This window comes from Arabidopsis thaliana, chromosome 2, assembly GCF_000001735.4.
Source record: "Arabidopsis thaliana chromosome 2, partial sequence".
Taxonomy (NCBI): domain Eukaryota; kingdom Viridiplantae; phylum Streptophyta; class Magnoliopsida; order Brassicales; family Brassicaceae; genus Arabidopsis; species Arabidopsis thaliana.
Genome location: NC_003071.7, coordinates 1664447 through 1690408, shown reverse-complemented (window position 1 = coordinate 1690408; position 25962 = coordinate 1664447). Strand labels below are relative to the sequence as shown.

The following is a 25962-nucleotide window of genomic DNA, read 5'->3' as shown; positions in this document are numbered from 1 at the left end:
TTAGATCATTGCAACCTTACACAAATTTCTAATCATCGTTGTAATCCTTCTCTTATTCTATATCCATCATATGTTGTTCTTATTTCTGTTAATGATCACCCATCTTATCAGTTTTTTTGTTCTCTATTGTTCAATGAAATCAGAACCTACAACTTTTATGCATCCCTATGACAAATCCGGTGCCGTTTTAACGTCTAGGTGATAATCAATAAATGGTCCATCACCTCTCTAAAGATTGGAAGGGTCAAGTAAATATATCCTTAAACTTTCTATTAAATAATTTTCGAATGAGATTACCATCAAAACCATATAACTAATAGAATTCAAAATATCAATAAACTGAAAAACATTAGAATATAGAAGAATAAATAGAGTTCAAAAATCATTGAATAACACTAGAAATTTTAATAAAATTATATCAGCTTCCTACATTCAATAAAGCCTAATAAGCAACTCCCCCAACAAACCACTGATTTTGATTAATGAAACAATAGATTTTCTTAGGCCATTCGATCTTACTTGTGGCAATATCGAAGAAACCGCAATTTGAAACACGATGCTCATGTTCTTGATGATCTGGCCAAACATCTTCGCCGACGAAATAGATTGAATTACTCTTTATCCCATCATCAAGATCTTCAAGAGCAAGAGCTGTAACCCCACGACCAAAAATCAACATCTCATCTCCAATACAATAAACTCTTTCCCACTTGCGACTCTCAAGATTCATCTTAAAGATGTAAAACAAAAGTTTCTCTTCATTTTGCACTTTTTTTTTCAAGCTCAAGACTATCAGTACCTCTCCTGATCTCCGAATCACTATCTTCCTCTTCCAAACGTATTCCGACGGATCCTCAACGAAGTTAAACGGATACAGGTTTTGTTCTCCTGTTAAAAAATCTCCATAGAAATTGAAAATCTTGATGTGATGATCCATTGTCAACAAATAAAGCTTATTGTTCTCACAAGCCATATCAAACAAAACCAAACTTTTCCCATTATGATTCAGATTACACCAAGAATAATCTCCTTTTATGTATGAGAACAAGTATTGTCGCATAAAAGTCCAAGCAACTGCATAATCTCCTGTTGTCTCGTCTACCCACAGAACAGCTAATGATTTTTTCCATTCAACGGCTTCATAGTCATACGGCACTATATCATCCTTACGAGAAGGCCCGACCAAGTATCCAAAATTGTAATTGTTGCTTTTAGATTTGAAGCTTACTTGCCCGCCACGTATTTTTGACTCCATCGATGGAAGATCGATCCTTTCCTTCGTCAACAAGTTATAAATATAGAATTTGAGACAACGATCAACCATCAGGAGCCAGTTTCCGGAGCTAGCCATACAATAGCTGTTGTAGGAGAATCCCATGAGTTTTCTGTTGCCGTCTCCTACGGTGGGAGAATCGCCTTGGTGAATTATCCTCAGTGGACATAGAGGCCTCTTCACGCATGTTTTCCAAACGGAATACCAATTCGAGCAAACGATTTTTGCGCGGTGAGAATCAACAGGGCTCCTTAAGGTTTCGTATATCTTCCGCAAAACATCGGGACAAAGCTTGGACCAATCACTATTTCTAGACACTTTTTGTCTCTTATTCTTTCTCATCAAGCCGTTACACGTCTCCATGTCTTCAGACTACTTTACCAATCATGCGAGGGGTTTTCTGTTCTTTATATATACTAGGGTTTTGTATCAAATACACTAGGGTTTTTGCGTTTTAGTTTTCCTCTTTTTTTTTTTTGTAAATGATATGTTTTTATTTTACTATATATTATGATCGTAGCATCCAATATACAAAAGCTCTTGATGGAAATTACCGAGGCATTTATTTTACTATATATAACAAATTAAAATATCAAATATATATACAAAAGCTCTTGGTCGTTTTTTTTTCTTCTTTTTTGGTACAACATTCAGAAGCTACAAACTCAAATACGGAGTTGGCGTATACATGGACCAAGGATCCAATAGAAACATGTATAGTATTAATTGAGAAATACAATGTGAATAGCAATAATTATTTTTAAATAAATTACTGAAATTGACAGTGAAAAAAAAAAGAAACTACTGAAACAGCAAATTGAATACCCTCATCAAAGGGTGAAATTGTTAGAAACATAATTGAAGAATCGTGGAAGAGATCACATGGTTATGATTTGATCTTTAATACAACTTGGTGTTAATGATTTTGATTTTCAATATAGAAAAGATTATTGTCGCTTATTGAACCACAATTAACAAATTACGTTACTAATTGTATTTTACATATACTCTAAAATCATCAAATAGAAGATGTAGTTAGTTAAAATTGTCAAATAGAAGATGTAGTTAGTTACTAAATTCTAATCTGGACAAAAATAAAGATGTGGTTCATACGTGTGAGAAGAGACACTACCATTCTTTTATTACATTTCGTTGTAGTGAGGCTTTTTCTGTTCAGTCTTAAAATACAAATTAAACTGTCCAGTGTCCACTACACTAATCACTTCATGCTACGGCCCGCTAATTAATGTTTAAATATGTATTGATCGGATCAGAAAGAATATTTGTATGATCAAAAAAAAATCTGTTCTCTTCCTCACAGCTTTTCTCTCAGATCTGTTTGTTCGGGTTTATTTTTGCTCTCTTGCTTAGTTCTGTTTTTCACTCAACTACAATTCTTTCTTAAGTTTCTATGGTTAGATGAACTTAGACTGTTATTGTTTTTGGAAAAATCCGTAGATCTATCCGTCTCAATACTTTGATAAACTAAAATCTGTTTCTTTTTCTTATAAAATTGCAGATTTTGTATCACACATGGGATCTAAACCTAGCTCGCTGGCTGATGAAGTAGCCATTATTGTTGAGCAAGTAGACAAGGTTATGGGGATGGTTTTTTGGTGCCCCCTCTACTGGGAATCTATAGAACTCCTTGCAAAAGATGAGGTTTCACGAGCCATATTTTATGGACTAACAGAAGGATGTAAGCTTGATTATCTTAAATACAAGACAAAAGCTTCCATGGTCCCAGAAATGACACGGTTTTATAGTTAAAAGCTTAAAACATCTATGTTTTTATGTTTTTGGATTTGTTTTTGTGAAAGATGTTGTGCTTGAGTTTGATATTGTCGAATATGTTTCATGTTCATTGTTTATATACGAGTGCTTGTCTACTTGAATATGATGTGTTGTATGGATTATAAACTTGGATTTGATTTGGTTTGAATCTGATCTCTATGACGTAGCGGAAGCTTCTAGGATAGAATACATAAGTAATATCGAGTATCAATGGATCTCAAGCAGGAAAATCGTAGCTCGGAATTCTAATGTTATTGGAGTTCAATGGATTCCAATAAACAAAGACTTCAAAGACTTCGTTTGAGAATACTCTTCTCACTGCTTATCGAAAGCTCTTTCATTTTATTAATCAAATCAACAACTAAATACAATAGGAGGCCAAAAAAGGCTATATATAATAAAAGCATAAAATCCTAAAATCCATAGAATATTGTAAAATAATAATAATACTGAATTAAAAGATAAAAATAATAGATATTTGGAAATACATCAGGTCTCGTCTGCCAAGAATTTTTTTTTCCTTCAATATATCTTGTATCTTCGTCCTCGAATCTTGTATCTTCGCTGCATCGCTCTACCTCTAACATTTTCATACTTCACATACCGAAATGACAAATCATGGTATACAATAATCTCACTAACCATATCAAAATCTATTTTGTGATCCTATTGCCTTTTTCACTTTGCTCTAGAGGTCTCTTTGGACAACACTATAAATGGTGCTTTAATGCAGGTGTTCCTATTATTAATTTTCTCCAAACCTTTTTGGCAAGAAGGGCTTGTTTGAAGCAATGGAGATCACGAAACCTGATTCCACACTATTCCTTAGGCAACAAGCTTAAGGATTCTAATTCAAAAATACTTTTAGTTCATCAATATAATTTTGTGAAGAACATACACTTAAAAAAATAAGTGGATCAAAACTTAGATATTCGCTTTATGTCTTGAACAAAATAAATATTTCATACTTTGACCAGATTCAGAACAAGAAAGATATGTTCGGTTTTTATCAAAAATATGTTGGAAAAAATGATCAAAAACTAAAAATCTATCACAAAAAATTTCTTACTGATTTTCGAGAATCTAAAATTGAGGGACAAAATCCTTTAAAAACCTATCGGATAGAGTCATTTCTGACTGATTTGTTGTCAAAAATTGGTTTTTTCTTTCGGTAAAAACTTCTTGAATGAAAGACAACGTTGTAATTTTCTTTAACATGATTAAATTCGCCATTAGCCACCCCGAAATGTGAGGTTACATATCTTATAACTGAAAATTGCCTAGATTGACTCAAAACTAGGCAATAATAACTAAAATGACTCTCATTAATGATGGATAAATATACTAACACAAATTTTGTGTAAAAAGACCAATTGACCCTAGATGTCGATATTTAATGTTTTAGTGATAAATATGGTAATTTCTCTAATAAGTCTGTCATTACAAGGAAAAAAAATTGTCACCACTGTAAATATTAATATAACAAAAAAATATGCAAAAAAAACCATAATTGATTTTTGAAGTTATAGAATTTTTTTATATATTTGGGTTGACTATATATATTTACGGTATAGTTTTTAGTTGTAAGGTTTAGTGTTTAGGATGTAAAAATTAGTTTTGAATATTAAATTAAGTTTTAGATTTGTAGTATTTTTGAAAAATAAAATTCATTATAGTATTGTTTTTGGAAAAACTCATTTTAGTGGTATTTAAAAGAATTTCTAAAAACAATTGACAAAAAAAAATTAAATCTGTCATAATATGATTTTGAAAATAAAAAAACTGTTACAATAGTTAGTATTATTCTATTAAAAAAATCATGGAAACAGAAAACTATAAATCGGCCACCATAAGGATTTCAAATTACAAATCTGTCGTAACATAAAATATTTTAAAGGTCATTCAGGAATTTATTTTATTCTTTATTAAACCTGCCATCAAATGACAGATTTATGGTAATATAAATTTATCTGTCACAACATAAAACAACTCTGTCATAACATAAAACATTATATTTTTAGAAAACAAATCTCCCATCAAACGACAGATATTGTGTAATATTACAAGAATCTGTTATAACATAAAACAAGTCTGTCATAACATTAAAAAAATTGGTTATCGTTAGACGTCACTCTAGTAATTAGTTTTTTGACAACAAATCTGTTACAATGTGCCAGATTGTTTTAACAAAATTATAAATCTGCCATCACTTATCGTTAAAAAACATCCACAAAAAAATAACTCTGTCAAATTATATGAAATTTATGGTTGAATAAATTAAAAATATGTCAATCAAATTAAATCTGCTATAATTTATAAATCTGTTATCACTATCTTCTAAGAAGTCTGTCAACCAAAAAGGTCTGCCATAAAAAAATCTGTCGCAGTTAAAAAAGTCTGTAGAATAAGAATAAATCTACCATAACTAAACGATAGACTTTTATAAAGTTGCTGGAATTTTTTTTAAAGGATAATTTTATATTTATTTTATTTTTAACACATAAAAAAAATGTATTTAAAAAAAAAAAAAACTAATTTAACCCCAATATTTTATAAGATATTCTAATAATTAATCTCATTATTTGGGTTAATCTAGTTTTTTTCCTATCTTAGAATCCAGTGGTATTTCATGTCTAATCATAATCTTCACGAATATAATGGTTTTAACTTTAATAAACAATCATGAAACGTTAGCAAATGAAAACATCTTAGTTAATTAATAGAAATTTCAACAACAAAGTCCAAAGCATCCAGCACAATCTAGATTCTAGACTGTTTGTAAATTCACCAATCATTTTAAGAGAAAATTAACAAACGTCAATCGCGATGATGGGATATTTCATTGAGCAAACCGCACTGAGAACATCCAAATCCTAATTTTATTAGTCAGCACTACAACAAATTTATTTTGTAACTAATTAAATTGGCAATGATTATTAAAAAAGGGTCGGTTCATGCTGTGTCGCACTAAACGTGGACATGAGTATTTTCCACATTGTTGTCGTCTTCTTGGTACTACTCTCCGCGTTAGCTAAACTCATTTTTGACGACCATTCACCATTTGGACCAAGTTCTTTGTATGTTAAATAGTAGTTAATAAATCAGGCTATATCAATTCTTTAATCATCTACAGTATATTTATGCACGCTTTTGAATTAACATATAGGTTGTGACACAACACTGGTTTGGTATTATAACAAAATACTAGACTTATAAATCTCGGTCAGTCATATCACATCAAGTTTATTATATAGGCCCTATTTTTTTCTCACGCGCTGTGTGATCAGATTCAGCGATCAAAAAAGTAGTTGTTTAACACACAATTACGTTGAAAGTTTGTAAAGAGTTATATGGAGAGGAGTCGCTCAATTCTAAAACAGCGACCTATAAGAAATATACACGCGTCGCCAAAAATAACAGCGACTCAAAATTTTCACTAGTGACGTCGCCGACGTCCATACTGAACGATTATTTTTGTATCTCCGTTATAATTTTTGCCTTCGTCGGAGTCATTGTTGCTGTCGTAGCGATTAATAAACGAACAGGCCATAGTATTAACCTCAGGACTAGTGAAAATTTTGTGTCATAGTTCTGTTAAATAATGTAAAATACTAAGCCATAAGTAAAAGTAGTTTATCCCAACTCTTTTTCTTAATAATGGATATATCCTAATGTTTGTTGTGTATGATATATATTTATATGGTGGATGAGATTTCCCTAATATTATGTGGTCATAAATCATCTAAATCATAAATCATCTAACTCATAAATCATTATCAAATTCAAGAATCTCCAAGTTTTGTATATATGACAACCACTAGCATATATATCAGTTTAAAGATCAAAAAGCAGATGAGTAAGAGAAAAAGTTAAATATTCCTAGCTAAGATATGTTCTTTAATAAACACAAACCATGAAAAAAGAAGTGAAAAGCTTTTGTATATCTCACTAAATGCCCTAATATAAACGCCATCAACACAAAAGAAATATGTACTACTAGCTAAATTAAGTCGAGCTAGATATATAATTACATTAAGAGAGCGTATCTCATGCCATCACAAACCATGAGATGGTTAACCTCCGAGACCCTTCCATAATCTCCCGACACCCACACACCATCTGCCCTGCTAACTCGTGGAACCGAAAAACATGACATGATCGATAGCGGAAACTTCATTATTCCACCGTTACTCCCGTTTCCTCCCCCGTGATCTCCATTAACCGTCGTTGAAGGCAACGCGCTTTCGTCCGCCACCCGCGGGCTTTTTCGAAGATTTTGAAGGTTTCTTCTTAATATAGACAACATCTTGAGCATCTTTAGTGTTTTCTCCTTTGAAACTTATTTTGGGTTTTGGTGTTTGGAGAGAGCAAATGAGTTTTTTTTTTGAGGAGGAAGAAAGAGAGGTTACTTAGAGGTATTTATTGGGTGAAAACTAAAAAGTGCAAGTGGCCAATTGGGAAAAAAATTCCTTTTTGTTTATTTGTTATCTAGTCGTAGTAGTGCTTGAGTTTGTCATGGATATATTTTTGGTTCTAAGTTTCAACAAAAAAAAAGGGAAATAGTGGAGATAGAAACGTGAGGCTTCGCTTTAGGAACTGGCCCCATGATTAACAGAGATGGTGGGGTCTTATTTTACTTGGGTATTATTTATCTGAAAACAAAAAAAAATTGACAAGAAACAAAACTGAGTGGGATATGTAGTTTAGGTTTTGAAAGGTGATTTTACACATAGAATGATAGAACTAAAGAGTGCTCGTATAGCGGTCCCATGTTCGAGTGGTGATGATTTATCTGATGGTTTGAATTCTACCATATCTATAATCCATCCGAGAAATAGAAATCCGGAATTTCTTTTATGAATTATAAGTTAGGATATAGTGAAAACTCTATAAATTAATAATGTTGGGACCTTGAAATTTTATTAATTTGTAATGATATTAATTTATCATATACCATAAATTAATAAATTAGAAATATTTACACAAAATATAATATTATAATCCTTTTATTTTTATTTTTATAAAATTTATGCTTTGTCGTTTGTATATTCAATTATGTTAAATTTTATTTTTTTATTTTATTAATTTCTTTTCCTGCAAGATAGTATGTCCTTATATCTACGATGAAGTTGTGATTGATAATCTTGGGGTCTAGATGGTGATTGAGCTGAATGAGATAAATTAGCTGCAGAGAAATAAAATGTATGTTAAATAGTAACCATTTAGCTGAATAGTTAAATATAAAAAAATATTATTTAAAATAAAATCTAACAATGTCGATGAGAACTATTTCGACTTGCGGACCACATTTGCTCAGCAATTTGATCACGGACGATCTTCATATAATTCCCATCTTCATATAAGTAGAGAGAAATATTATCTTTCACTCATGATTGACTAACAACTATTGTTTTTGAAAGAAGAAAATGTGTTTAGTTCATAATATTTTGTGTAAAGATAAATCTTGATGGGATTAGTATATTTATAGGAACAGATTTTAGCTGTTGGTTTTAATAAAATAAAAATATGAATTATTCAAAATTGTCCAAAGTTTGAGCTGATTTATAAGAAGATATTATAGTTGTTGGTTCGTGTATATCTTATATTCGACAACAAAAGATTACAAATTATTCAAAGATTGAACTGAATTAGTTTAGTATTTGAATTTTCTAGATTCTCTAAACAAATTAATTAATTTAAATGTAATAGAGATAGAAATATATTATAAATTTTTATCACGTTCAATTTGTTCTTCTCCTAATTTGAGGTTGGACAATTTTCAGCTAAAAAGTGTAAATTTTCAGCTTTATGGTGGGCCCCAATAAAATTGGGTTGAAATTTTGTTAAAAGCAAATGGTGAATTTCTTGAGGAATAAAGTTGAACCCACAATTCGACTCTTTCATCTTAACAAATCTAGGTATCCATTTACACCCTTGATTATCGAAATAGAATGAATGTTCAAAGATAATGTGGAACCTTTGGAAATAGTGACATGTAAAAAAGTAATTATTAAGTATAAAACTCTTCAAAACTTTTGGAGGCAGATCGAGAAAACGACACCAGGAGTTTTGATGCAATATAGAAAATTACAGATAATCTTCAACGAGATCCGTACGAAAAGACAAATAACACTAGATTCATATTATACTAGATTATTTTAAAATGTATGCTTAAGAATTATGATAATTAATTACTGATATTATTAGGATCATATTTTTACACAAGGATTTCAAAAAATTATTATCTTATTATTTTATTAATTTTAATTTTATAACAAATTTAGTAATTTATCGTGTTTATTAACTTATTATATTTATTAATTTATAAAGTTTCTACTGTATATAAATTTACTTTAATATATATATTATATATCACCAAATATTGTAGTTTCTTAAAAATCCTTAATACTGTAAATATATGTTAATTTCGATTATATATGTATAGTGTGGTGCTATATGAGTTAGTCTTTAAATATTGCTCTTTTTCAATCGATTGGTCGGTGCAAATTGAAAAAGATATTCATTTTGGTTTTGCTGATTTATAATTTTGATAATTCACAGGGAAACAAATCCAAACCAAATCATACCGAATCACATATGGTTTTTAAATAGTTTATTATTATTATTTTTATAATAAATCCAATAAACACCAAAGAGAACCGAGCAAACCAAACAAATTACATACATTTAATCAAACCGATAAACCGAAAACCAAATAAGAACCTAAATCAGACGGCTCCAATTTGTATTATTTTCCAGTTTGGGGTAAGAAAATTTCAATTATGTTTCATTTTGCTCTTTTGTTTTGGCTTAACCTTTTTATTAGTTACTTTACTTACAACAATAAATTTGAATAATGTAAGACAAAAGTTGTAAATATAGAAAAACTAACCACTCTTACTAATAAACAATACTAATATTCAATTTATCTTCAACTACTAATTATCACATCATAATTGTCGGGTCTAAAATCTTAGTAGATAAGATAAATGACCATTTGTTTCATCTATAGCATTAGCTTCTTGGAAGTCGCTCCACAATTTGCATTTCTCCGGTAAGATGTTGGACAAGTTCTGTATTCCAAAAGATTAAAAACCAAAAACACTTAGAAACAAATAAAAACCAAAGTCTTCTTGATTAAATTAAAGCTTGTATAACACTAAACCATTGGTATAATGTCGGCAATCATGAAATCCAACTCTCAAATCAGTCTCCCATGACTTATTAAACTCCATTGCCATTTCCATAGCATCATTCCCTTTAGATGGTCCAACCATCCAACATCTTTGTCTTGGAACATTCTTCAACCTTCTTTGCAAAACTACACCTGTAACCAAACAAATAATTTTCTTTGATCAGAATCTTGACTACATTTGCATGATCAAAAAGGTTCGTTGAAAATCAGAGAAAAGTTGTCTGAATCACAGATTACATTCGATGTCTGAGAATCAGAACCTGGAATCAAATTTCCTGACAAAAGTGAGATTGCTGCTTCTATGCTTTCAGGGTTACGTGGCTGAAAATCAAACACAAGAACCTAAAGATTCCACAAAACGGATTAGGTCAACAAGTATTATTAACTCATTTATGCATTTTAGTGAAAGTTATATAGATAGAGAAACCTCTTGACGGATTGGAGAAGAAGGTTTGATGAGGACCATGAAATGTTGTAAATTTGAGATATTAAGTGAGTAAGCCATTGACATAATAAGTTGCGGCGGACCGGCCGCGGCTTTAAGCGGCACCGCCGCTACATAGATGGTGTCTCCACTACTACTAGTGGTGGTTGGTGATGGTGTGAAGAGAGAGGCCATTGTCTTCTTCTGTTTCGTGTGGCTTGAATCGTTATCTTCTTTCTTGACCATAAGCATTTAAAAAAAAAACATTATCCTAAAATGTGAGGTCATAATTAGTGATTTGGAGATTATATTATACACGAAATTATAAATCTGTTATGAGATGGGTTACATTAGCTTGGATGTGAACCAATATCAATTAAAGAAAAGCAAAATGGAGGAACTATCTCAATTCACAAGAGTGAGAATGATAATCTACATAATAATAACATCTCTTTAAATATCTATTGACTTTAGAAATGTTATAATGGTTGCCATTTGCCTTTCAACACAATTTGGTTACATGAATGTTTATACTCCTACTCTCTTTTGATCTCTTTTATTCTCCATGGAGTAGGAAATTTCATTGTTTTGTGGATAGTTGATGGTTCTACTCCCATAATTATGAATCCAAGGGCGTCTCGTAATGGCGTTGTAACCATAGAGATAAAAAAAAAAAGCTTTACTCAAAACGGGTTAAGGCTCGTTACTGCTAGTCCTGGGCGTTTGGGTATTTAGGTCAAATATTTCGGGTTCGGATTTTTTGGATTTAGAAGTTTAAGACCCGTTCGGGTAATTTAAGATTTTGGATCGGGTTCGGTTTGAGTTCAGGTTCAGACTTATTTATATATTCAAATATCAAAATTTTCTGTGCAAATTTATTAAATTACTTGAAATTTTCAAAAATTCCCAAAACAACACGAGTAGTTTTGCTTGAATATATCTAAAAATACACAAAAATAACTAAAATATCTGAAAAATTCTAATATTTTATATATATTAGTATAAATATAACTAATATATACTTATACTTGAGATATGTTTGGTTACCTATTCGGGTTTTTCGGATTTTGAAATTTAAACCCATTTGGGTATTTGAAAATTTAGGGTTCGGGTATTATGCCGAGGCCTAGTTACTGCCGTAATCAGACTAGTGAAACAAATTCTGCATATTATTTATCCAGATTGAACAAATCCCAAGCCATTTATTGACTTATCTTCAGATTATATCAAAGAGAATGAACTTTAAACCTCTTGGTATCATCTTAACTTGCAAATGAAGCAAAATTAACTAAAGAAAAGCAAAATGGAGGAACAATTTCAATTCACAACAATCGTAATGACAAACAATAATAATGATAAAAATGTATAATAAAAAATGGGTTTCAAAAATCAAAAAGACAATTCAAATGATGTAATACAATCTTTCACATTGTAACTTAAAAACATAACTCAATCTGCAAAACCATCTGATCACAAGAACAATGCCACCAAACCGGAAATAACCATGGAGATTGGTGCAAGTAGCAGCTTTTGTCCGGAGTTCTTGTGTGAGGACTTTGGTGAAGAAGCTCCTTCAGAATCAGCAACTGAAGGAGAATCCGAAGGAGCACTAACGATAGGAGCAGGAGCTGGAGCAGGCATTGGAGGGACATCAGTACCAAAGATTGCTTCGGGTAGAAGCACGCGGTTCACTTGGTAAACCGCAACAGGGTCAGTGGAGAAAACACTGCTGCTGACTTTAGTCCTGGTCCATAAAGAATCAATCCTAACCGTGCCAGAAACATCAGTGAATTTCAAGGAGTATTGACCACCAGCAAAGGTGCTCACTGGACCAGATTGGCTCAAGTTCTTGAATTCCGAAAGCGAATAGTAATGAGGCAGAGCATGGAAGAGAACAAGCTGCTTAAGCTGATCCTTTGTGAGATTTGACAAAGGAGGATTCTTCTGAGCTTTGAAAGCATCATCTTTAGGGACAAAGATTGTGATGCCTTCCTCAGTGTTGTTAGCTTGGTTTTGGAAAGTCTCAATGACTCCAGTCGAGAGAAGGTAGTCGAGGAATGTGTGGAACGGACCAGCTACACTTAAAAGCTCGGTGAGATTCACATTTTCCGGGGCTGGTGCTGGAGCTGGTGTCGGTGGCAGCACTGGAGCTGGAGGGCTTGCGGTTTTAGCAGATGCAGAGCAGACGATAAGCGCAACGACAGCGATAAAGATTGATAATTGCATCTTTGCCATTGTTTCTTGAACTCTCCTACTGCATTACAAGAAACCAAATCAGGATTCAAATATCGAATCTTTATCAAGAACCCTATCTCAGATCCGGATCTGTTTTCAAGAACGAATGATCTTTGAGTTCTTTAACAGGATCAAAGAATTATATAGCTACTAGCAAACTAAAACTAGTGTAAGTTAGTTAAGTCAGATCTTGAACTTGTTTCTTCAACATTACTGGAAAAATGAAAAACAAACCGACACAACAACAACAAACATAAAGACAGTAAGAAGCTAAAGTGTTCACAAGACACAAGAGAAGAAACTAGATCTGGATCAGACAAAAATAGAAACTTAAGACAACAAGTGTAAAGAAGATACATTCATGGAAGTAGTAGTTCAATGGCATTGTTAATTCAACTGTACCATAAAGTAGAAGAGAGAGGAGAGAGGGGAAGAGAGAAAAGCTGACCTGAGCTCAGAGCAAATAATGGTAAAATGTGAAGTCTTTCTTTGTTTCTTTCTTAGAAGATGAAGAGAAGCAGAGGAGGAAGAAGAGAGATGGTATTTAAAGAAAGATTTATTATTAAAAAGGAAAGAGTTTTTAAAGACAGGGTGTGTTGTAATGTAACTTATGCGGTGTAGGTGTTGTTGTTGTTGTTGTTGCGGCACCGTCTGGTGGTGCGCTTGTGACTTGACTATGCCGTTTTACAACAACAACATCATAATCTTGTTTTTATTTGATCATTTTTGCTTTGTTTAACCATAAACACTCTTCTTGATTTTGTTTCTTTTACCTATATGTATATGATTAGTGGGGGTTTTAGTGTCTTTCTCAATCATTAATTGTTGTTTTATTATTTTCTTTGTTTATCATTTATTGTTGCATTATTATTTGTTTAAATTTATAAATACATTTTTCAACAATTTTCAATGACTTTCAAATTTATTTTTTTCTAATCTACAAGTCCACATAAAATTTGGTTGTTGTAATCACAATGGATGCATTTTAAATGTTACTAGGCAGATTTGTCACAAGTTTTTCTTTATCTTTAATTTCTCGTAGTGCAAATGTTAAAACCGATAATTTAGCACGAAAAATTCGTGTCTAACCGCATCACATCATATATGTAAACAACATTTAAGCTCTAATTAATTTTGGTTGACAAAAAAAAAATGTTAGTAGGCAATTTCTTTGATTTGATATATCGGTTAAAAATGATTACGGATGAGATAGTTTCGAGTGATTGACAGAGGAAAGTGTAATGGTTAAACGTATATTATGTGAGTTTGAATCCGGATGGTTATCTTGTTAATGATAATAGCACAATGCCACAAACTACTAAACAATATATCATGATCTACAAACCAATTAATTGTAATTTCAAAATATAGATTTTTTTATTTAATTTTGGTTTACTTATTCATTGAATGAAAGCTGTAATATTTTATTTTTGATCTATTAGTAACATTATAATATCTTCACAAGGTGCGCATGAACATCCCCATTCTTTAACTTGTATTGTAATATAAACAATTACTTGGAGATACTTTAAAGGAATTTCTACGTTTTATATCCTTAATCCCGGATCTCAAAAAACTTTTATCTTGATCGGTAATGGTCAAGCTATATACAAGTTTGAATAGTTGTGTATGTTTCGAAACATATTCGCAACTCATATCTCCACTAAAAAGTTTATAAATATCGATCCAACATAAACCAAATGCCACCAATAATCTAGATCTCTCCACTTCTTTGCAATTTTTAACTAGTTTTGACATCCAATTGTTTTAGAGAACCCAACACGGTGTTCTATGAATTTTTAACCCATCAAATTTTAAACTATACTCTTAATTTTGTTTTTTACTTATTTGCTTTATACCCATTTACCGTGTTTTTTTACTGCTAAATTTTTTCTTATGGTTTTAAATCACCAATCAAATTCTATATGTACAATCAAAACATAACAAACTTGTAGTCGAGTTAAAAAAAAAAAAAAAAAACTTGTAGTCCTGAGTATTTATTATCAATTTCTAAGCTAAGTCATGAATATTTATATTGAGAATATATATTAACTCTAAAATTGAGAATAATTTCTCACAATTCGTGAATTGTAAGTGAAACTAAAATAGATATGGAAGAAACTTAGAAAGCAAATCGGAGTATGGTGAGCTTTCGTAATCAACCTTCAACTATTTGTCTTCTTCTTTAATTTTGACTCATCACCAACCTTGTGGTATACGATTCATTTAGTTACTCTTTCTATTCCTTTTCATAGTTTTTTTTAATTAAAAGCCAAGAAATTAAGAAACTGTGATTTAATACATAGTACAAAATAATTTAATCAATAAAAAAATACTACAGAAATCAAAAATATTAAATAAATATAAACTGAGTTTGAAATTTGAAAGATAAAAATTAAACAAACAATTTTTTTAGGTAAGTTAATCAATAAAAAAAATACTACAGAAATCAAAAATATTAAATGACTACAAATGGTGTATTAAAATTTACTCATCAAAAGTAAGATGAAAATTAAAATACTATACAAGAATCATGAGTCAATTAACTCAAAACTTATTAATTTTGAATTGAGAAATTATAAAAATAATTTTGTTCTTTGTAAGAAATGATAGAATTTCAAATTTAAAATTGCATAAAATTTAGAATAACGTATAATTATTGACTGAAATTAATCCCACTTATACCCAAAATGATCCAACCCAAAAAAAATATATATCATTTCATTCATATCTAATTAGTTTTGATTAAAAAAATATTTATTTTGGCATGATATCGATATTGAAACAAGAAAATAAATTCCAATTATTCAAGATAAAACTGATCCAAAACCAAACCAATCCAACTTATCACTTTACGCACTATCACTTTGTTTGACAATACTGTACATTGCTGTATAAATAATGAACTTACCATATATATTTTGTCTTCATCAAACTGAACCACCACCATATCCAAATATATAATCACTATTTTGACAATTAGTCTGCTGACAATCTAACAAACCATAATTACAGAAGCTTAATAATTCGCAACGACCGACTATTTTGTCACTATTTATAGATTATTGGTGATATTTCAAATCCATGCAAATAACTTAACATGCGTGTGTATATATATATAAATATAACAGAAAATAAATTAGGTAAACAGCAACATAGAAGACTTTTCTTTAAGTAAATGATATTTGCAAAAGTTGCTATTAATTAGAAAATAGCAAAACGTATATCGACAAAATTGATTGTATGAAATTCGACATGCTATTTTACTTCAGAAAATATATTTATTATTTTTGTTGATGAATATGTCAATATTTGATGAATTAATAAAAAAAAATAGAATTATTAAATAATACATCACATATTCATAGAAAATTAATGTGTGATGTATTATTTAATAATTTTCCCCATAATAAAGCTTTCATAATTTTTAATAATACATCAAATTCATCATGAATGTACTATTTAATAATTTTCCCATAAAACATTAAGTAAATACAAGTGTATAGCAATAAATTTTTTTATCTAAACTATTCATTTCAGATATATTAGATATCTATTTAAAAAAAATACTTTACCAATATATAAAGCATCTTTTTTTTGGAGAACATAATAAAGCATCTTATAACAATAAAGTCACATAAATAAAATCATCCAAAATGAAATTTGATTTTGTTTGCGTCAGTAAAAAATGATTTTATTTTATTTTATTAAATATCGATTTTTATTTGTCAACTCTTCCGGAATATGATATATTGATATGGATTAAACATCTCTTTACGTCTGAAAATTTGGTTTTTCACCGATAAAAATGACAAACAATTTCAAGATATAATATAGATGTTTGGATATAATATTATGATAAACGCATATTTGTAGAAAGTTTTGGTTTGTGCCAAAAGTCTAAACAATTTATCTGGTAGTCTAGTAACTGGTAAACTGGGTTTATAAGTATTAGTCAAAAAACATTTTAAATTCGAGATAGACAATGTGATATTCTTTTGGGGAGAAGTCGACTTTAAAACATTTTGATGCATTTTTACCAAAACTAATCGGATGAACTGATAAAAAAAAATTCTTAAAAAACCCATGAATAATATAAAAGTATTCTTTTGTATTCATGTATAATAAGCCGACAGAGAAATAGAATTCAGTTAAAATAAATTCATTAGTTAAAAGTCAAAAACTGTATTCGTTATTATCATCCACATGTTAATGTTGGATCTAAACCCTTCCAATAACCATCTATTTGACAATTTACTTTCCGAGTGTCCTTCCCTAAGATATCTTTTCTATTGTTGGTTGTATCAAAAGGTATGATCTTCCTTTCAAGCCTTACATTCACTTAAGACTTGGTTGATAATGTCGGGTGATTCCAATTAGACTCTATTATATTTTTCATGTCTAATTTTCAGATCCATGAAAAAACGTCATGGTCACTACTTGAGTTATGGTGATTTGATCATCTCCATTTAAAAAAAAAACAATCAATGAAACTACATTTCTTTGAAAATCAATCCTCGAGATACTAGTCTTGATTTGATTCCTTGATTTAACGCATTTAATATGCTAATAAGTTTATACAATTCATCACAAAGTTTTCCTACAAAATGCAATTAACTTAGCATTAGTCTTAGAACACTGATGATTTCATTGACCAATAATTTTAATGAAGGTCGATTATAGATTCATGTCGAATTTAGATTATACACTTAAAAAAGTGGGTCTCAAACCACTACAAGAAAATTGCCATTTACCGACTTCAGTATTAGTCACTCTGTAGTCGTTAAACTCCTCTTTACGACAAATAAACGACTATTAATATTAGTCGCTAATCGAGAGTCGCTAAATAACGTAATCGTATTTTAGTCGCAAAAGAGCGACAAAGTTACGACTAAGTTTAGGTAATCGCTTTTTTAGTGACATTTTAGTCGTTAAATTTAGCGACTATTAGACGACAAATTAACGATTAACTTGAGGGTTATTTAGTCGTTGTAGTTAATTAGTCGTTAAAATTTACGACTATGTTGTCACTATATTTAAGACTGATTTGCGACTAAAATATCCTTAGTCGGAAATTTTTGTGACTGAATTGTTATCAATAAACGACTGCTTGGTTACATTTTTGATGACTAAATTTGCGACTATTGTTGTTATTAGAACATCTATATGATTGTTACAAAGATGGAAACCTTCCTGAGAAAACAAAACATTACAATAAGCATAAACACAATACAAGAAGCATGAAAACAAATTTATTGTCATTTCAGAAAAGTACAAAACCCAAATTACAGAAACATGTTCGATTCACTACAACTTAGAATTTTGTTCAGCATAAGTACAAGCAACACAAGTACACATATAAAAACTTTGAGCCGTGATATTGAGTCTTGAGGAAGGAGTTAAGATTCAGACCTATGAAGCAGATGAAGAGGGAGAGGCAGCTGGAGAGGGTGAGATAGGATATGTGGTTGTCTCCTTAGCTGAATGAGATTCGAGGAAATTGAGGAACCGAGGATCATTTTTGCGCAAAAACTTCTCCACTAAGGACAAGTGCTCAAGCTTCTTCTTCTGCTCATCTGCAGCTCGGGAATTCTCAGCTTCACGCCTCTGATTGTAAGAGACCTGCTCTTCTATCTTGCGTTGAGCTTCAAGTAATTGTTCTTGCAAAGCCACAAAAGAAGTTGAGTCACCTGCTTGCTTCTGCTTGCCATTGACAAGAGACTCTTTGAGGCTTCCTACTCCATAAGGAACGCCTCTCGAATCCCTCTCAGTGGACTGCATAGTATGATAAAAGCTGAGATTAGAGAATGAAAAAGACAACTCAAAAACACTAAATTGGGAAACATAAAACGTTACCTGAAGAAATATGGTTGTACATTCCTCAGCTGTGAGCTCTCGTGCCCGCGAAGTGCCATCTGAAACAGTAGAAGCTTCAGCCTCGAGCTCAGACTGCCTCAGCTGCAAATTCTTCTGATATAACTCTGCAATCTTCTCTGTCTTTCGATCAACATACGTCCCATCAGGTTTTGTATGTGTTTTGATGAAAACGTCACCAATACTGACAGTTTTGCCCAATTGCTCTTCCCCATGCATATACGAAACATAATAATCTGGCATAAATCCTTGACTAAACAAATGACTACTAACTTTTCTACCCGAGACGATATGTTTTTTATTCTTGCACACAGCACAAGGACAGTGGAATTTACCTCGACAACTTTGTACTATAGGCTGGCTATTAGCAAATGTCAAGAACTCCTCCACTCCTGCGACGTATTCTGCTGACAAATTCCCTGTCATTTCTTCGAACCTCTTGTACATCCAATCTCGATTAAAACCACCGCTACTCGGATAATTATAGTTTCCCGCCATTATAAGACTAATAATAAAACTAAATATATTTTTAACGTTTTTTTCTTCAAAAACGTTTATTTTTTTAAAAGGTATTATTTGTATTGTGTTTGTGTTGTGAATGAATATTGTGTACGAGAAATTTTCATTATATAGGCAATTTTTGGGTGACTAAAACACGACTAAATAGTGTAGTCGTTTAAAATAGGTACAACAACTTACAAAACGAATTACATGTGTTTTTTTAATCGAAAATTACGTCTATTTTGCGACTATATTTAATGACACGCCGTTGTAGTCATTCAATAGTCGCTATTTAAACGACTATTACGAGGTGTCGTATATTAGTCGGCAGATTACGTCTATTTTGCGACTATATTTAATGACACGCCGCAGTTGTCATAGAATAGTCGCTATTTAACGACTATTACCACGTGTCGTATATTAATCACAAAATAGCGACTAATTTACGACAACATTCGGCGACTAATTACAAAGTGTCATATAATAGTCGCCCTTTAGCGACTACCAAGGCGTCTCGCCTCTACAGTAGTAATTTGGCGACTAACTAACGTCTATATTTTTGTTAGTTGTAAATTAGTCGTATAATTGTAGCCAAATAGTCATCAAATATAGCGACTATGTATGTAGTCGCCGGGTGTATTGGGTATTTAACTGTTTTCTTGTAGTGAACATATAATTTTGTCATGACAATACCAAAAATTGGTTTTGTCTAATTATATAATCGCAACATTAATCTTTTTGAAAAAGAGTCTCTACTTTCTAACTTTAACCCTTTTATATCTATATATACATTTTTGCAGCCACTTTGTGAAATAAATTCTGGAGTTGGGATTTATTTACAGTGGCTGCCACTGGCATTTAATAATTGTTTTTGATAATTAGAAAGAAAATCTTTGAATTAAATATTTGACAATCTTCCCAAAATCTCTCCACATTAATTACACGATTAGTTAGTAAAATAAAACTTCCAAAATATTTAATATCATTTAATTACTACAAAATTATCATTTTTGATATTGTTTTTCTACATGACTATAATAATTCGATTATAATCATCAAACCGCAGAGATATTTGATAGCATTTAATTACTACAAAATTAAAAAATATTTAGACAATGATTCATAAACATATCATAAATAAAATCAGTGAGTTTTTTTTACGGGACGGATTGGCGGGAGGGGTTTGACAGGACGTTACTTAATAACAATCGTAAACTATAAAATAAAAATATTTTATAAATAAATATAATTTGCAAACTTTTATATATAGTAACTTTAAAAAATAAATTGTCTCCGCGGTATATTACGGGTTAAAATCTAGTTCTTATATATATATATATATATGAAACAAAAAGAAAGAGATGAAAATACTTTGATGTCGGGATTTAGATAATGCAAGTATAGACTCGGTATAAAGATTCATGCATTGCCATGAAGACATAAGACATAAATATTATCATGTCTATATCTCACCGTCCAAGGATACATGAACATACTAAGCTTCTTGTTATATAGATAATGTTGTTTTTGGCCGGACAGGCTAAGACTATTTGACAGTGAAAGTTGTTGAAGGTGACCACGTAGCTAGGCAGGATACAATCATCCAACCCTCAAACATCACTTTTAATCATTAACCCTTACTTTCTCCTGGGACAAGACAGCTAATCATTCATCATTAAACGGCATCGTATCTTTACACAGCCACCATGTAGGCCAGTTCTTGATTAGGCGTGGGCAATTATATCGTTTATTAATATCATTACCCTTTTTGATCATTCTTATATCTGTTAAGAACTAGGTTCTAACATAGTTTATCTTCTTTAGTGGAAGCTAAAACTACAAGAATGTTATAAATTACATAATTTGCAACGGACTTTTGTATACTTTCAATAAGAATTTAGATACAGCTGCTTTGCATCTCTTTTGACCCAATCTATTTCCCATAAAATTTTTTTTTTCTAACATCTTAATACATGCCTTACAAAGGAAAGTGGTACATGCATTACAACTATGCGCATGATGCAAAAGCACATTAGTTTATTAATGATTTTTGACTTGTGGAGTTTGGATTTGTATATGAACCTCTTCTCTCCCAAAACTTGATGGACCTATGCATTTTTATGGGTTAGACATTGTGATGTGGTTGTCTTTCAGAAAAAAATCAACTCTTTGGTGCGTTTCTACTAAAGCTGAGCTGATCAGCTAATAGAGTTTATCAAAAAAAAAAAAAGCATTTTCATTGGCCTAACTTTATTAAACTTAGATTTCAAAAAAAACTTTGTTGAAGTTCACATTAACATAATCAGAAGCCCAAATTAATGATATAAGCTTAAAAAGAAAAAATGAAGAAGATAATAGTCAGAATTTTGGGTCCTCATCTCGTTGTTGATTGCGATCAATTAATGAACTTTTACATACCGTAATTAACATAATCTAAAATTCTAAAGTCCGCCCAACACTATTTCAAGTTTTTTTTTAAAGTTCCGAATCTTTGGCCCATAAACTCTTTCGACATCCGGGACCAGCCTCTAGTGTCCATTTGTTCATAGTAACTTTTTGGCCCTTACTACACTAAAATCTTATTTTTTTTTTGAAAGAATGTAAAATTTATATTCAAAAAAAAAACGTTGTTACAATAGATGCTTCTGTTTTTCTAATGATTTAGACTGAGAATAAAGAAGAGTGCAGATAATTTCTGAAAAAATGAAGCAGTTAGAAGAGAATCATGGTGAAGGACGCGTTGAGAACCATAGTCGTAGACAATTGTCGTAGCTATGGTCGCCAACGTCGTTGATTGAGCTGATTCTGTTTCGCACGGTTTTGTCGATGAGTTGGATGAGTCGAGTTGAGGGGGACTGCGCTTCTCCGTGACGTCTTGCATTTCTTTCCCGCCAGATGTGATAAAGAGATGCTTGGAAGACGTAGCGAAACAGGAAGAGAGGTTCACTTGGTAGAGTTGAGCTGCAGAGGAGAGCAAGTAGACGATCTCAATCAGTTGAATATTCGTGTGATAGGAGACGCCTAGTGAGATTGTCCCAAATTGCAGTGGTATAATGGCAGGAGAAGAATAAGTGGTTTCTTGATTCTTCAACATTGCCACAAAGAACACAGTTGATTTGTTGTCCGGAATTCCACTTTTTGATCCGATCACCCGTAGATAATCTATCATGGATCGCAAGCCACAGCAGGAAAGAGTATTTGGGTGTGTTGTAGGAGAACCAAACACCCTTATACCAAAGTCTGCGTGTGTGAAGAACCCGGATGTTGTGCCAAGTTGCTTTTGTTGAGAAGCTCTGTCTGAAATTGTCACCTGAAGAACGCCACAGTGATATGTCGTCACCTAACCTCCTGTTTTGACGAGTATACTGAATCTCTGCCTCTATCTTGTTGTAAATGGCTGTACGATGTCGCCTAGTCCTGTGAGAAGCCAATACAGTTTCCACCGTAGCTTCTAACGGAATCCCCATGTTTATTGTTCTGCGAGCATTTGTAATATCCACAAGCTGCCCGAGCTGTGACCAATTGTCATACCAGAACGATGTTGAACTACCACTTCTTGTCTCAACCTTACACATTGTTTTAGCCACTTCTCTATACTTAAGTAGCTTCTTCCACATCCAAGACCCCAAGCTAGAGCGATCGTTTGTAGACCAGAAGGAACCTTTCCGAATGATATAAGTCCAAACCCAATTAACCCACAAAGAAGGCTGCCGAGCATATGAGTCTCCAGATCAGTTTTAAACAACTAACCTTATTTGCTTCCGAAAGTGATTTGATACCCAATCCTCCTTCTTGTTTCGGTTTGCGGAGCGAAGTCCATGCTATTTTTGCTCTCTTGTGATTAAGCTCAGGTTCAGACCACAAGAAAGCAGAACATAGCTTCTCAATTTCTTTTAAGCATCCTGCTGGTAGGCGATATGCAGACATCCAGAAATTGGACAGACTTACTATCACATAATTGATTAGAGCAAGACGTCCCGCATAGGAGAGTGAGCGAGCTGTCTAGGAGCTTATTTTTGATCTTACTTTGTCAATAAGAGGCGAGTAATCCGCAGTTGTCATCTGCTTCGTCATAAGTGGAAGACCCAAATAACGAACCGGTAACTGACCACTTGCGAACGAAAAAGCAGAGAGAATGTGGTCTCTATTCGGTTCAGAAACCCCGGCAAGATAAAGTGTGGATTTCTCCAAGCTTATGTGCAGCCCTGACTTGCCTGCAAACTCATGAAAAATATTGATAACTCCTTCAATCGATCTCTGCTGACCATCTATGAACACCATTAAGTCATCGACAAAACATAAATGAGTTAGACTGAGCTTCTTGCATTTAGGGTGATAACCAATGTTTCTGCGAACTGCAGCTTCATCAATCATGTGAGACAGAACATTCATGCAGATAACAAAAAGGTACGGAGAGAGAGCACAACCTTGTCTCAAACCTCTCTTGTTGCCAAAGAAACCTGCCAGTTCCCCATTAACTTGGACAGAAAATGTGGCCGTCGAGATACAAAGTTTTATCCAATGGCGGATTTTTTCCGGAAAATTTAGAGCCTCTAAAGTATTCAGCAGGAATTGCCATTGAACGGAATCAAACGCTTTCGAAATATCGATTTTCATGGCACATCGAGGAGAGATTGAATCTTTATGGTAGTCCTTGACTAACTCCGTGGCCAAAAGAACATTTTCCATCAAGAGCCTTTCCTTAACAAAAGCAGATTGATTTTGGAGAATAAAACTTGGCAACATAGCTTTAAGGCGATTAGCTATAATCTTAGAGATTACCTTGTATATCACATTACAGCATGAAATAGGTCGATAATCTCGCATCAAGGTAGCTTCATCTTTTTCGGTATGAGCGCTAGAATTGTTGCATTTAGCCCTTTAGGAAGGAAGCCTTTAACAAAAAAGGATTGGATTGCAGCAATGAAATCTTTACCGGTTATTGACCAAGTCGCTTTGAAGAACTCACTTGTGTATCCGTCAGGACCCGGGGATTTGTTACATGGTATCGCAAACAAAACTTTTTGAATTTCTTCTGCTGTTACCTCTCTCGTCAACATGTCCTGATCAGTTGCAGAACATCTAAATGACATCAGGTTTCTCAAGTCGTCAACTGACATGCCCTGAAAATCACTTGGTTGATGTGTGAGAAACTCTTTAAAGAATCGCACAGCTTCTCCTTTTATTTCCTCACTAGTTTGCAGCAAAACATCATTCGGTCCCTTTATCTCCCGAATTGAGTTTTGCATTTTTCTTACTTGCGCAGCTTTATGGAAGTAAGAGTTATTTCTGTCACCAACTTTCATCCAGTGAAGTTTTGATTTTTGTTTCATGTAGCCTTCTTCCAGATCTGCTCAATGCTGCCAAGCGGTATAGGCCTGCAACTCTTCTGCGATAATTTGCTGCGTCGGGTTAACTAGTGTGTTACTTTGCTTTTCACAGAGCAATTCATGAGCCTCACGAGTGCGCTTTGGCAAGTCCCCTAATTTCTCTTTCCCCATAATTCTCAAGCTCGGCTTTAAGGTCTTTAGCTTCTTTAAGAATCTATGCAAAGCTGAAGTAGAAATAAACAAAGGAGCAGAAGCATTCTAGTGGCTCTCTACCGCAGGCAAAAACTGAGGTAATGTCGTGAGGACATTAACAAATTTAAACGGCTTGCGACCCCCTATCGCTTCAGCCTCAAGCATTATCCTTCCCCTTGTATGATCAAAACAACCTCCAGACTCAAAAACACTATAAGAGTGCGGGAAAGTAGTACACCATGAATCATTAACAAGAACTCGATCAAGTTTTTTGCATATCAAACCATCCTCCCGCTTGTTACACCAGGTAAAGCGAGGACCATGGTATCCATCGAGAATCTCGTTAAAATCACCACAAAGCATCCACGGTTTGTTGCGAAACATGGGTGAATCGTGGTGATGTCTAATGTCTTCCCACAATATTTTCCTCTCCTCCACATAATTTGAAGCATAAATAAAGGAGCAAAAGAACTCTTCCTCTTTTCCCTCCAATAAAACTGAACAAGTAATACAGGAGTTAAGCGAACACTTGCACTCCACACTACCCAAATGCGGCCTAAACGATGTGATTTGTAGTAATTAGTCAGTGAAGACCAATCCTGAAAAGTAGACGAAATTATATCTGATGATTTGCCCTCATTAACTCGCGTTTCGAGAAGACCACCAAACTGCATAGAACTTTGAGATAACCACTTGCGGACGATGGAATGTTTTGAAGATTTATTTAGACCACGGACATTCCAAAAAAAAACCGACATATGATTACTTCTTTTTGGTGACCCGGCGATCTGAAACACTCTGGTTACCCTTTGTGTTTTGATTGACGGATCCTTTAACAACCTTGTGCATAGTTTTAGAAGCTCGAGGAAAAGAGGGACGAGTCTCCTGCGTACCTACCACCTCTGAAGAGACCACTAGCTCAGCTGATTGCTTAGTAACAATCTCACCTTTTTCTTGGCTCTCTAAATCGTCGGTGTAGTCTTCCAAAGCTAAAATCTTATTACATTTTAGGCCTTGTTAATACTTGAAACTAAATAGTTTGAGTTTGGATCTTGATTAATTTTATTATATAAAATATGAGTTTTAAAATTAGTTACTCGCATAACCATGACACGTGTTAAGTTTATCATTTAGATGTTAATAT

At 32.6% G+C, this 25962-nt stretch overlaps 5 protein-coding genes and 2 pseudogenes across 26 annotated transcripts; 1 reads left to right on the top strand and 6 right to left on the bottom strand.

Annotated features, from left to right (window-relative positions):
• Positions 1-442: 442 nt before the first annotated feature.
• Positions 443-1636, bottom strand: AT2G04810 (F-box only protein (DUF295); the record flags this gene model as incomplete). The annotated part of the gene is made up of 1 exon (NM_126512.1): positions 443-1636. The coding sequence occupies one exon, from the start codon at positions 1634-1636 to the stop codon at positions 443-445; it is 1194 nt and encodes a 397-aa protein (NP_178558.1).
• An 833-nt stretch (positions 1637-2469) lies between these two features.
• On the top strand, positions 2470-3236 carry AT2G04800 (uncharacterized protein). 4 transcript variants are annotated; one of them, NM_126511.3, is made up of 2 exons: positions 2470-2620; positions 2793-3236. In NM_126511.3, exon 2 carries the CDS (start codon positions 2807-2809, stop codon positions 3041-3043), a length of 237 nt encoding a protein of 78 aa, NP_178557.1. In that variant the 5' UTR covers positions 2470-2620; positions 2793-2806; the 3' UTR covers positions 3044-3236. The 4 variants fall into 4 exon arrangements, with proteins under 4 accessions (NP_178557.1, NP_001323488.1, NP_001031321.1 ...); NM_001335261.1 differs by having other exon boundaries at positions 2470-2687; NM_001335262.1 differs by having other exon boundaries at positions 2529-2643; positions 2793-3215.
• Positions 3237-6794: 3558 nt separating this feature from the next.
• On the bottom strand, positions 6795-7553 carry AT2G04795 (uncharacterized protein). Its single transcript, NM_126510.2, has one exon. It carries the CDS (start codon positions 7380-7382, stop codon positions 7095-7097), a length of 288 nt encoding a protein of 95 aa, NP_565314.1. The 5' UTR covers positions 7383-7553; the 3' UTR covers positions 6795-7094.
• Positions 7554-9865: 2312 nt separating this feature from the next.
• AT2G04790 (PTB domain engulfment adapter) lies at positions 9866-11102 on the bottom strand. Of its 16 annotated transcripts, none has more exons than NM_001335260.1 (4): positions 10690-11102; positions 10500-10604; positions 10233-10394; positions 9866-10140 (listed from the first exon to the last, which is right to left on the bottom strand). In NM_001335260.1, the coding sequence occupies exons 1-3, from the start codon at positions 10936-10938 to the stop codon at positions 10389-10391; spliced, it is 360 nt and encodes a 119-aa protein (NP_001324523.1). In that variant the 5' UTR covers positions 10939-11102; the 3' UTR covers positions 9866-10140; positions 10233-10388. The 16 variants fall into 16 exon arrangements, with proteins under 16 accessions (NP_001324523.1, NP_001031320.1, NP_001324520.1 ...); NM_001036243.2 differs by having other exon boundaries at positions 10690-10912; NM_001335249.1 differs by having other exon boundaries at positions 9872-10140; positions 10523-10604.
• An 851-nt stretch (positions 11103-11953) lies between these two features.
• On the bottom strand, positions 11954-13692 carry FLA7 (FASCICLIN-like arabinoogalactan 7). Of its 2 annotated transcripts, NM_126508.5 has the most exons (2): positions 13370-13692; positions 11954-12940 (listed from the first exon to the last, which is right to left on the bottom strand). In NM_126508.5, exon 2 carries the CDS (start codon positions 12919-12921, stop codon positions 12157-12159), a length of 765 nt encoding a protein of 254 aa, NP_565313.1. In that variant the 5' UTR covers positions 12922-12940; positions 13370-13692; the 3' UTR covers positions 11954-12156. The 2 variants fall into 2 exon arrangements, with proteins under 2 accessions (NP_565313.1, NP_849935.1); NM_179604.2 differs by having other exon boundaries at positions 11954-13410.
• Positions 13693-18333: 4641 nt separating this feature from the next.
• Positions 18334-19293, bottom strand: AT2G04770 (annotated as a pseudogene; the record flags this gene model as incomplete). The annotated part of the gene is made up of 1 exon: positions 18334-19293.
• Positions 19294-22019: 2726 nt separating this feature from the next.
• AT2G04760 lies at positions 22020-24629 on the bottom strand (annotated as a pseudogene; the record flags this gene model as incomplete). The annotated part of the gene is made up of 1 exon: positions 22020-24629.
• Positions 24630-25962: the final 1333 nt, after the last annotated feature.

Excerpts from the sequence above, each read along its gene's own strand:
- FLA7 (NM_126508.5), bottom strand. The coding sequence starts at position 12,921 with ATGGCAAAGATGCAATTATCAATCTTTATCGCTGTCGTTGCGCTTATC.
- AT2G04800 (NM_126511.3), top strand. The coding sequence starts at position 2,807 with ATGGGATCTAAACCTAGCTCGCTGGCTGATGAAGTAGCCATTATTGTT.
- AT2G04790 (NM_001335249.1), bottom strand. The coding sequence starts at position 10,938 with ATGCTTATGGTCAAGAAAGAAGATAACGATTCAAGCCACACGAAACAG. Across the intron at positions 10,395-10,522 it reads GTCAGGAAATTTGATTCCAG|GTGTAGTTTTGCAAAGAAGG; the intron begins GTTCTGATTCTC and ends GTTTGGTTACAG. Across the intron at positions 10,141-10,232 it reads TTGCCGACATTATACCAATG|AACTTGTCCAACATCTTACC; the intron begins GTTTAGTGTTAT and ends TTTGGAATACAG.
- AT2G04795 (NM_126510.2), bottom strand. The coding sequence starts at position 7,382 with ATGCTCAAGATGTTGTCTATATTAAGAAGAAACCTTCAAAATCTTCGA.